General features: G+C 25.6%; 1 protein-coding gene across 2 annotated transcripts in view; it reads left to right on the forward strand.

Annotated features, from left to right (window-relative positions):
• The window catches only part of LOC100210809 (formin-binding protein 4), a 33,889-nt gene that overhangs the window by 7,821 nt on the left and 12,822 nt on the right, over positions 1-13,246 (forward strand). Inside the window, exons 2-7 of one of the 2 annotated variants that reach the window (XM_065791494.1) lie at positions 1,256-1,303; positions 8,239-8,294; positions 8,605-8,704; positions 8,897-9,949; positions 11,653-11,775; positions 11,882-11,937. In XM_065791494.1, coding sequence (XP_065647566.1) covers positions 1,256-1,303; positions 8,239-8,294; positions 8,605-8,704; positions 8,897-9,949; positions 11,653-11,775; positions 11,882-11,937 — 1,436 coding nt within the window. The remainder of the gene's footprint in view (positions 1-1,255; positions 1,304-8,238; positions 8,295-8,604; positions 8,705-8,896; positions 9,950-11,652; positions 11,776-11,881; positions 11,938-13,246) is intronic. The other variant, XM_065791495.1, reaches the window with a different exon arrangement.

Genomic DNA, 13,246 nt, shown 5'->3' on the forward strand with positions numbered 1-13,246 from the left:
AGTATTATAAAATTTTTTCTAGCCCTAGCTATCAACCCCTGGTAAATCTTATAAATTTGTCGGGGCCGTGTTTGAAAAAAATCTCATTTTTAGCCAGGACTGGGGCCCAAGTCACTTACTATATAGAATGGTTGCATAGTCTTAAGAAGAATAAAAAAAAAGAACTTTTTTTTTCTGAGTTTTTTTTTTTTTTAAGTTTCTCAACAAATTTTAAAATCTCACCGGGTCCTAACATTATTGAAATTTTTTTTCCTAAATCATGTCAACCTGGGACTTGAAAGGAGCGGAATAAAATGCAGTTTTTCAAAATTATAATTTTTTTAAATAAAAATTAAAAAAAATTAAAATAAAAAACAAAAATTTATCTAAAAAGAGTTGCTTTAATGCAAATTATGTTAAAGTTTTTTTTTTTTTTTTTTTTTTCTAAAAAACTCCCAGTTTTCAGCAAAAAAAACTAAATATATCTTTTACTTTATTTTGAAGACTTTAGTTTTTGAAAGAAATCAATATTATTTTCAAGATCAGCATGTTATTTATTCTGCTTCTTTTGAATCCCAGGTTGGCATAGCTCAGATGGTAAAAAATGTCACTAATATTAGGACCTAGTGAGTTTTTAAAATTCTTAGAGGAAACCTGAAGAACTCATTTAAATCAAAAAATAATTTTTTTGATTTAAATGAGTTCTTCAGGTTTCTTTTTTTTTTTTGATTTAATTTCCTGTTATAACTAATACAGATTGGTTCACTCCTCAGAAATATTTATTTTTGAATTGAATTTTTTATTTTGCTATGAAAATCACTTCACCCTAATATACATCTCAGTTATTATATAAATTTACTATTATATATTGCTAATTGTTTATAAAAATAAAATACAAATAGTGAAGCTAGATTTTGTATTGTATTTAAAAAAAATAATTCTTGTGATTCTATGAGCAAAATGATACCAAATGATACTATCCTATTGGTACTGGTAAATGATACTAACATTACAGATACTTTCAATACCAGTATTGCGTGACCTCAATATCGATATTGTAAGGTATTGCACTGATACCAAACAATATTAACATAACCAATACTTTCAATACAACTATCACATGATCTTGATATTGATACTGTAAGATATCGCACCAATACCAGATAATAAACAGACTTGATACCGATTATTTTGTGTCTAACACATAGGAGTTATTTAAGTAGCGATTTAATAAATATATTTTGTACTTTTTTAAAAAAGCTTTTAATTGTATTAGGTATTCCATCAGTATCAAGGTCACAAATAAAAGAACAAGAAACTGCAGGTTAGAATTTGAAATTTAAAATTTTTCAACTATATATATATATATATATATATATATATATATATATATATATATATATATATATATATATATATACAGTTTTAGTCAATAAGGGGTTCAATCACATGTCTATATATGACCACGCAAACAATACTTTGTTTTGACCATAGCTTTTTACATATCAAAAACACGCTGAATAAATAAGATATTTAGTTATGCATTATTAAAAAAAAAACATTAAAACTTTTATCTTTACTAAAGTTTTTATGTAAGGGAAACACTTTTATATAAAGTAACAAATTACTGATAATGACTTCAAGTATCAATAAAAGTTGTTGCTATGAATATACATATAATATGAATTATATAAATAAGCATTTTTTTATAATAAAGAATATTTTTTTTCAATTAAATTTATTTTGATTTTGTAAACAATGACTTTTTTAGACAATAGTCTTTTCAATGAACTTTATATAAGAATCATTAAAGTTAATACACTTAAAAAGATAAAAAAATTAATTGATGAAAATTAATTTTTTATCTTAAAAAAAAAAATAATTTAACTACTTTAAATAAATGTCTCTTTAATGAATTTTTTATTAGAATAATTAAAGTTAATATTCTCAAACAAGTAATAAAAAAATTTGATGCAAGAATGTAAGTAACAAGAAACATAAGTATAAAATGTTTAGTAGTCAGATTCCTAAGTTGAAGTAAAGCCGTCCTTGCTGCTGCTTTTGTTGCTACTATTTTTTGTTTTAATTCTATCATCAGCTCTAAATCAATGGAAGGCCAACAAATTATCAATGACAAAATGGAGTTGATTACAAATTTTTTTACTTGTATTGCAGAATTTATATTTTCAAAATTAATGTTAGCCATATGTCAAGCTCGATCTCTTCAACTCTGGATTAGATTTTTTTTGAAAAAATTTTTTCTCCTTGACGATTTTAGCAATTTTATTTTTAAATGCATCGGCTATGCATGAGATAAATTCATGTGCTGAAAATAAATAAAAAATAAAATAATTAAAAAAAAATGTTAAAAGTGAAAATTTAATTAAATTTTTTTCAATTCTATTAATTGATCCCCGAAAATAAATAAACTGCTTTATTGTTGCTTTTTTTTTCCTACAAGACATACACCATTAAGTCTTTGGCATTTTATAAGGGTCTCAAAACTGCTATGGGGTACGTTTGGTTTCAGGGCCATTTCATAGGCTCTTCTAATCATCTTTGAATATACAACACAAAACACCAGCGATGCGCTGGTGTTTTGTGTTGTAGTTACAGAGTTTTGTATATCGGGAATGACGAGACATCCCTTTTCAGTTTCTTCTGTAGGATTCACATTATTGATTAATACCGCTAATTTAATAATGCGTCCTTTAAGATGACGGTTAACCTTTATTAAAATTTGGTAAGTTAAGATTATAATTTAAAAGTTGATTAATGAAAAGTTGATAAATGAATCTGTTAGAGTTTAAAAAGAATTGCACAAGTGAAGCTATTAAGTTAACATTTGATAAAGCACTATAAGTGAAAATTTAATTTTAAGTATTTCCTGATTTAACAAGTTCAAAAAAAGCAAATAATTTTATTTTTACCTGATGATTTGTTACCACACTAATTCTCTTTGTAAATGCTTTTAAAGAATCTATTGTTGGTAACTATGTGTTCCCTTAAAAAGAGCTATTTATTCCTTGCGCAAACCTTGCACCATATTTTATTAACTAATTTGTTTTCCTCCGTGTACCCTATAATATTTTTTTTCCCCAAAAAAGAAAAGTTTTTAAGTTTTAGGTATACTGTTTTTCACAGAAAGACATGTGATCGCACGTTTTTATATGACCACGTATGTAATACTATCATTTTGCTGATGTCCTCGGCCTTTAAAATAGCGTGATTATTTTTCGCCTATTTTAAATATGATGCTTATAAAAGCGAAAGTAAACGAAATAAAAATGAAAACAAAAACCATAAAACTGAAAAATGAAAATAAATCTTAATTTAAGAGAAAATAAACAAAAGTAAAAAGTAAGCTATAAACCAAATTTATATTTTTTAAATTTGAAAGTTTTTCGCTTGATAGGCTTGCGTAAAGATCACAGTTTTGAAATTAATTAATCCAAATTTATTTATAAACAAAATTTTAATAATTTTAATACTGTTTTTATTTTCTTATTTTTAGGATACCTGTTATTTTTACCAACAAAATTTAATACAAATGAGGGAACAAAACAGATTATATGTCTAAATAATTAAAGGAAAATAAAAAATCTACAGCATACAATCTATTTTAGAAATATATGGGTCAATATAAAGAAAGAACATTTTATAAATTATGTTAACAAAAATGTTTTACTAGAATTGTTTTAAATGTTTATTCTCAATTCGACAAGGGAGCACATCATTTTTCATCTATTTTTACAATCTATTTATGCATTTATTAAAAAAGTGTACAATGTAATGTAATAAAAAGTAATATATATCAATAAAGAAATCTAAAATATACAACTGAATTCTCTTCATCAGTAGATTAGTCACCTTTTTTGCTAAAATCCTCTACTTTTTAATCTGAATCCAATGATTGATTATCTGATGATTGCATTTTTGTAGATTCACTAATTGGACCAGTCGTCATTTTCACTATATTCTTCTTCTGAACCTGATAGTTCACTATCTGATGAACTGTTGTCATTGTCAACTGTTTCAACAGGAAATTCATTGATTTTTACCGTTATCTTGCTGAACCTCAACAAGAACCTCAAAATTATTATGCGGCATAACAGGATGCATAGCCAATTTATAAGTAGTTTGCATTAACTTTAAATATGCATTGTTAACATCCTTGTTAATTGAAGATACATTTGGAGAGGTAGAAGTATTTGAAGAAGAAGGGTAGTTAACCAATCGTGTCGCTTCTCTATGTGATCTTGTCTACAAATGCCTCTTAACCTAGAATAGATAAATATAATAAATAAATAACATTACATTTTACGGCATAGGTAGTCATTATTTTAGATTTACGTCCTAAATATATAAATTATTTTTTAAATCTTTGTTATATTTAACAAAAATACACTATACCTGATGATGTGTAACAACATTAGTTCCATTTGTAAAAGTTTTAGAGGATTTTTCAGCTGACCCGAATATGGAAAGTTGGCTGTGCTTGATATTTTTATGCTTTGCACATATTTTGCACCATATCTTAACGACAGTGTTAACACAGTAAACATTTTTAACTTCATAAGCCAGGAAATTGTATTTCCATGAAGCAACAGTTTTTAATGATTTTATTATTGTTTTTGTACTCATTTACTTCTTTTGCATGCAGCTCTAATCTGATTTTTACACTCAATGATCGACTTTTATTACATAGAAAGTAGTAAAAGTTATTGGGCAGTTATGTTATTATGAAAGTTATGTTATTATGAAAGTTATGTTATTATGAAAGAAATTAAATAAAAGAACCTCTTTTTTCTTTCTTTTAAAGAGATACTGACAAAATTGTATGTTTGTATGAAACTGTTTCCTTAATGTTTTAATATTTTAATGTAATTGAAATTTTTATTTTCCAGTCGGCATAATCTACTTTTCGACTTATTAAGTAATTGCGTGAATATATTATAACATTATTAATTAAATTACATTAAGTAATTAAACATTATTAAATAGTATTAATGACTTTTTATTATTTTACATTAAAAATTAGTTTAAAATATATAATGCTAAAAATATATTTAAAGTGAAATTATCTAGTTTGGCAAAAATTAAAATTTAAAAAAGCTCATTTTCCAAATATTGTTCTTCTATTTAGCATCATCTAACAGTGCAGGTGAAAGATGTATCAGTACACTGACTGATATTTTTTCAGATAAAGACCTTAAATGAACCATTGTACCATACAGGCCCGGCTCTAATTATTTGGTAGCCCTAGGTACAGATCTGTTTACAAATGTTTAGCGGCCCTATGCATAGTTTATTATATAGTTATTAATGATTTATGTATAATATTTTTTTTAAACCCATATTTTATGGGTTTTATAAACTTCACATTTTTTAAAAGATTATATATTTTTTCATGTTTTAAAAATATAATTTAGGTTATTAAACACTTCAGATTTTAAAACTTTGAGTTAAAAAAAATCATTCGTTCTTTATATTGATGTATATAATTCTCAAATAAATTGCATGTTGTAGATGTTTTATTTTTGTTTAATTTTTTTGACATATAATCTATTTCTCTCTCACTGTATCAAAGTTTATTAACAGAAATAACAGGCATCCTAAAAATAAGAAAACAAAAATCTTGTATTTTACTAAGTAGCTTATATCAAATGGCATAGAATTTTTACATAAAATGGTATGCTATAAATCCCACGTGTAATAAAATTATTAAAATTTCAGTTTATAATATATTTGCAATAAGTTTGAAATAACACAAATCTATCAAGTAAAAAACTTTTAAATTTAAAAAATTTTGGTTTGTAGCTTACTTTTTACTTTAGTTTATTTCTCTTCGGTAAAGATTTATTTTCTATTTTCAGTTTATGGTTTTTGTTTTTATTTCGTTGACTTTCGCTTTTTAAGTGCCATTTTTAAAATGTGCGAAATTGTCATACTATTTTAAAGCTGTGGACATGTCAGCAAAACAAAAGTATTACATACGCTGTCATATAAAGAAGTCCAATCACACCCCTTCCTGTGAAAGACTGATATAGGTTTATTAAATTTAATTTTTTTTTTGCTTCAAATGCTATTTTTAAAATCTCCTTATACTACTTTTTGTTTGAAACTTTCTCTCTATTTTAAACTTGTAATAAATTAAACATTATCAAGAGGTATTGCGAAGGAGTTCTGCTTCCTTTTCCTTTTTGCAGTTTATTATTTTGAGGCAGTACTGCCCTCAACTTGTTTCGTGCAGTAGCGTTGTTTGTCAAGGTTCGTGTTTTGAAGGTATTGATATATATGTGTGTGTATATATATATCAGGCCTTATTACAAGATTTCGCTGCGTAGCGAAAACGCGTAACGCATTTCTTTGTAACTCAACTCAGCAAATATATTTTGCATTGTTAGAAGTTATATTGCGTCACTGGCGTCTTTTATATTTAAGTACCGCATTGTAATTAAAGTTATTTTATTAACGCGTTAAAAATCATACAAACAGTTTTTTTTTTTCTCACTAGAACAAAAGTTACAAATAAAATCTAATTTCTTATTTAAAAAATCATTTTTGTTATTTTTTTCAAATATGAACTAAATTTTATTTTGAAAAAAATATTTTTTTCATGAAACGTAAAATAATGTTTGTTTATTTTCTTATAATTTTACAGTTGGTTTTTGGTTATTTTATTAACTGTTAATAAATTTTTTCTTATTTAATTTGTAAACTCTTTTTAATAATGTTTTTAAACAATAAAGAGTTTTTTTTTTTTTGTTTTTTATCAGTTACCGATAACATATTCGTGATCATAATTTATTTTCATGAATTAAACGAATGTCATTAAAACTTTACGTTATTGAATTAACAATAAACAAAATATCTTATTAATAAAATTGTTACATCAAAATAAATTGTGCATTTTTTAAACTATTATGGCTAAAAATAATTTTTATATTTAAAAAGAATTTATATTTTTAATTCCATAAGATAAAACTTAAAACACTTTATTTTTTTTAACTAACTTTTAACAACAACAACAAAAATTATTAAACAAACTGTTTCTTTAACAAAAAATTTATTAGTTTACAATTGCGGTTAAATGCCTTTACTTATGACTTTATTTCTTCTGAATAAACGTCACCTTAACGACATCAAAAGATAATTTAAATATTCTAAAAGATAAAAGTTTTTGCGTAGCGCAAAACTGCTGAATGCGTCGGCAAATCCCTTTTTCGCAAGCAAAATGTGAGCTGCGTAACGCTTCTTAACAAGGCCTGATATATATATATATATATATATACATACATACATACATACATACATACATACACAGGGGTTAAAGTAGAATAGTAAATTAATTGGAACGATATTAAAAAGTTCAAACTGTTTGTTCAAAGGGATCCGGAATTCGGATCATCGATTCAGCCCATTCGGATGCGGAACCATTCCTTCAAATTTTTGTGTAGGTGTATTTTCGTTAGGTGCACTTTTGCTGTATTTTGAGATCTCGCATGATGACTAATATTACTTAATATTAATTATACTTAATATTGACTAATATACTTAATATAGTCATAAATTTTAGCAAAAATTAAAATAGCTCTTTAACTTCAATAAAAATTAATGCGCAAAGTGAAAATGATCTACTACTTTAAAGAGATAAATTAGGCGATGTATAAATTGTGGACAATCCCATTGTAAAAAAGAAAAAAAACTCAAAAACAAGGTGGAACAGTTGCAAAGAAATATTGAGCGAAGCGAAACAACTTCTTGATTTGATGGCTTAGGAGGAATCGCGTTTCGCTGCGTTCCCTCTACTTTAACCCCTGTATATATATATATATAGATAGATAGATAGATAGATAGATAGATAGATAGATAGATAGATAGATAGAAAGAGAGTTGTAAGAGGGTTGTAACCATAATTAAAGTAGCCTCCTTAACTGTAGTGACCTTCTCGGTCTTTAAGAGGGGAATTAACATTAAAAAAAAAAAACTAACAATACTATCTAAGTTATTTCTTAATGATAATTTCAAATAAGGCTAAATTATAACAACCAGAAATTTAATTGCTTATTGTATACATCCTATTTTAGCATTAAAACACAAATTAAAGCTAACTTAAAACAAAGGGGAATTTAACTCTATAACCGAACTCCAAAATGCTTTTTTTTCTTTTTAAAATTGTAGCAGAAGTGTCTTTATTTATTTATAGTTATATATAGTATGTATATATGAACTTTTTTAACATATCTACCTTTTTAGAAGGGCAAAATGAAAGCAAAGATCCTATGGATGATGAACTTGCTGGTTTTCTTGCTGTAAGTTTAATTATTTATATTCAAAATTCTAACAATTGAATGGTTAATTTTTTAGTCAATCTAAAGTCATAATTTAACTAGATTTTAAATTGTAATTCATTACTTTCATGATCATCATGTGTATATCATTTAAGATGTACATCAGTCTATGTTGATCATAAACAATTTTAAAGTTTTAGTTTTTAGAAATGTTACCAAATTTTAAAAATCAACAGTTTAGTAGCTTAACAAATATAACAAAAATTATATAAATTTAAAACAATTTTTTTTAAACGGTTTAAAGTTATAATAAAAGAAAATTACTTTTAAGGAAATCAATTCACTTGAAACACCTCAGCCCAACATTAAAGAAACCTATATTAAAGAAGAACTGCTTTATGATCCAAATACATTTAACCCAACAACTCATGGTAGTTAATTACTTGTTTTGTTAATTTTACTTAAATTGTTATTTAATAAAAATTCTCTGTGGAAAATAGGTATTAAAATATATTTACTAATTATTTTATTCATTTCTACCTGATATATTTAAATATCTAAAATATACTAAGTGTACTATTAATATAAAATAATATGCAAAAGCATCACTTATGATTTTACAGGTCACTTGCTTCCAGAACCTTGGCAAGCGATTTATGATGACTCAACATCATATTACTACTACTGGAACAAAATTACAAATGAAGTGCAGTGGTATCCTCCTACAGCAACAATTCCTCCCCCTCCTCCTCCAGTAGTTGAACCGCTACCAGTTATTGAAAAACAACTTACTATAAGTAGCAGTATAAATAATGTAAAGTTAAAGCCTTTAACTAACAATTTAGATATGTCCTTAAGCACAGTTTCTCTAATCCCAGAGCCAGTTGATAATAATGCAGTTTTGTTTCCTAGTTCTTCTACAAACTTGAGTTCCCACACAAATTGCTCTGAAAGTTCAGAGGATGAACAAGAGTCTATATTAAAAGAAAAAGATAAAGAGTTAATGAGCAAGATTAAAGAAAAAATTCAGAAAAAGAAAGAAGAAAAAAGACAAAAACAAATTGAAGAAAAAGAAGCTTTAATTAAAAAAGCAGAAGAAGAAAAATTAGCCAAAGAGGAGGAAGAAAAACAAAGAAAGCGTAAAGAAAAAGAAGAAGTACTTCGTGAAAAACTTATTAAGAAAAAACTTGAGCGTGAAAAAACTTTGAAGAATAATTGTACTGTTGAAAAAGAGTCTTTTTCTGTTGATATATTTGCAGCAGAAGATATTTCAACAAATAAACTAAAAGTTGATAGTCCTATAAATACAGAATCTGATTCTAAAGAAATAATATGCAATGACAGCTTGAATAAATTAAATTTTGAAAATGAAACATTGCAAAATGACTCTGTTGAATGTGTAACATCTGATGTTAATAAAAATGACGACATTGCTTCATCTCAAGATGATAACCCAATTTCTACAAGTATTCAAAATATTGTTGAGAGCAGCTCATCAAAAGCTGATGCAGACTGTTTAGTTGTAGCAATTCCTGAAGTGAAAAGTTCTTGGAGAATTATAGATGCAGTTTATGATGATGATGATGAAGAAGAGGAGGAGGATTCCAAAGTTGTTGTAAAAGCTGATCAAAAACTAGAAGTTGGAATGGAAGATTATGCAGACATGCTTCTTGAAGGTATTTATAATTCTTGTTTTAATTTTGTATTAAGTAGAGCACAGATATAATAATAATGTAAAAATAAATAAGTTCCAAAACAGCATTAATGTAAATGTCAATTAAGTTATAAAGTTTTATGGGAAATTACTAGACTGAATAGGTTATTAGTTTAAAAAATTATTTAAAAGGCTAGAGTATAACAGGGTAAAATGAAATAGTTATGACAATGTTTATTCTTTTGCTCTTAATAAATTATCGGATAATCTTTTTGCAAATATTTTTAAATCTCGTTGTAAAGAATTATTTTCTAGTAAGATAATATCAAATTTTATTTTTGATGAAAAAAAATTTCTTATAATTTTTTAAGTTTTCAAATGTGCAATAAGATTTTTTTTATTTTTTTGAAAAATGAACTTGATAAACTCTCAGAAGTTAAATTTGATATCATTAAACTAAAAAAGTTTTCTGGTATAACTTTTTACGCTGATCAAGAATCTTTTTTTAAAATTAAATTTGCTATTTAGGAAAAAATTTATAATTAAAAAACGAAAAAGGAGAATTGTGGGGTTGAATGAAATACGCTAATAAAAAGTGAACCAATAGCTCACTTCTTAAATGCGGCTTTTTTTTTTTTTATTAAATCTCAAGTGACCAATAAATCTCCAACTATTAATTTTTTGTATTGAAAAAAAAATTTTCAATTAAAATTTTCTGAATTTAAATGAATGACTTTTACTGACTGCTTTTATTAAATGATTCTAATGAATGAATGAAATACGCTAATTACTCTAGTTAAATGCAGTTTTTATTAATTAATTCTCAAGTGACCAAACTATCTCTATAAATTTTGTGTCTCAACAAACCTGAAATACTTGAAAGGTTGAAAGATGCTGAGAGCAAAAAAGCAGCAAAGCAAGCTAAGAAACAACGTAAGCTTAGCTCTAATGGCAAACAGCAAATAAACCAAGCAACAAGTCCTACGAAAAATTAGCTGCAAACCAATTTAAGTGTAAAAAGTGCTGAAAAGTTTTAGTTGAAGCTTCAGCAAGTAAAAAATATGGAATGGTACCAGTGTGAAAATTCAAATTGCAAGGTTTGGTATACTCAGCACCTTTTACATATCGTTTTGGTATACATGTCAAACATGTATGCCAAAGCAATATGTAAAAGGTGCTGAGTATTATTGCATCAAAAAGTGCCCCACAACTGAAAACTCAACTCAACCTCTAGTACTTCTAAATGACTCAACATCATCACAAGAATAAAAAAGTTTATTTTATTTGATTGAATTTTTAATTGTTATTATTGATTGCTTTTTGTTTTTTTAATAAAGTTTTGTTTTAATTACACATATATATGCGTATTTCGTTCTCCCCGAATGTCAGTATAGAATGGAATAAAATTTTTTAAATCAAATAAAGTTTCATAAAAAACTTTTTAAAAAAGTTATTTGATTTTTATATATTTAAATTCAGCTCAACATTCTCTCTACAACTTTGAAAAAAAATAATAATAATAATATCTTTTTTCTGTAAAAAAATAATTAAAATCCTAAACTATATCATTTGACCCCATTTTACTCTTTATTATATACTATAATTTATTCAATTAAAGATGATTGCAAAAAAAAAAAAAAAAAAAACAGATAAGACATAATTTTAAGTATGTAACTAGTTACATACTTTAATAAAAATAATATTCTGATGGATATTTCATTTTAGACGGAATTGATGATGGTGAAGTAAACCAAAAAAAAGAATCTGAGTCAGTTGATCCATTTTTACCACAAGATGCACCACCTCCCTTACCTGAGCATGATGTTAGACCACCACTTCCACCTGAGGGTATACTTCTTGTGTCAAAAAGTTATTACATAAAAACTTATTGTTACTGTCATTATTGTTTTTATTATTATAAATACTTTTTAAAAATACTTTATTATTTTATTAGATGAGCCATTACCAGAGTTACCTAAACTATCTGCAAAAGATGAAGAAAATGATAGGGTTATTTTTTTAAATTGCATTACATTTTACTTATTTTTATATTCTTTTAAATTGTTTATTATATATTTATATTATTTATGTTGTATTTTATTAATTTTGTTTTGCAAAACTAGTAGTGATTTAAAAATGAAAATTAATGAAGAAAAAGTTTAAATAAAAGTAGATATGTTGTTCTTATGACTTTTTGTTTAGGCAAATGTTTTATATACAGTATCATATGTTTCATATACTTGTTGAAAATATTCTATAGTTGATGCCCATCAAATTTCAGTGAAATAAATATTTTTTTAATCGGATTCATCTTTTGAATACTTACTGTTAACTCCAACTATCTAAAACTAAACTAATCTTTCCTACCGAAGCTGTTCTTCATGACAATTAAATAGGAAATGAGATAAGAAAGGGTTTGCTAATCCAGAAATAGGATATTCTTTAGTTTCTTCTTTAACTAGTAAATCTAAAAACACTCATGTTTCTATCAATTGATTAGTTTCATTGTAGATTCACCATGAAACAGTTAGTTTGCTATATTAAAGCAATTTTCTTAATATTGTGAAAGAAAAGGCTTAATCCACCTAGAATGGTTGATATTTTTGCAGCAAAGTAAATCCTAATTTTATTGTGTAAAAATGTTTGTTTTGTTTTTTTCATTTTCTTTCGAAAGATTCAAGTATTTTTAAAATGTTGAATACTCGATTGTTTGTAGCAACTATTTAAAAAAAAATAAGTTTATTCTTTATATGCTTTATACGCTATTTTACAATATTATAAGTGTTACTTGTATTATTGTCTGTTTGTGACTAAATTATTATAAAAATAAACGTAATATTTTGAGAAGTTTAAAAAATGTGTATAGTTATTTATTATTGTTTTAGAGTAATAATAGTATATCAATGTATAATAATATATCAATAGCCTCGGCAAGAGTAAATAAGTGCACAAGCAGTGAAAAACTTTTTTACAAATTGAAAATGGACTTGGCAGGTTTGGCAAGCGGCCCGCCCTGCTAGTTTTTTGCACTTGTTATCTGCATTTTCACAGTGTTTTTTTATATCCAATGAAAGCTTAGCTAAACAAGACTAGAAAATTTTATAAATGATTTTGATTGGTTCTAATAATAGCTACAGTGTAGCTATAAAAGTAGTGTAACACTTTTTTTTTTTTTTTTTGCTTCACTCTGTTTTGGTTCTGCTAACTTTTTGTTTTAATTTGTTTACTTTCAGAGGTTTTTGGTCTGAATTTTAGTTTTTTCTGTTTAGGTAACATTCCATTTTGTTCTGTCTTTATTCCAGGTATAGTCAAATGAATT

Source organism: Hydra vulgaris, chromosome 02 (assembly GCF_038396675.1).
Source record: "Hydra vulgaris chromosome 02, alternate assembly HydraT2T_AEP".
Lineage (NCBI taxonomy): Eukaryota > Metazoa > Cnidaria > Hydrozoa > Anthoathecata > Hydridae > Hydra > Hydra vulgaris.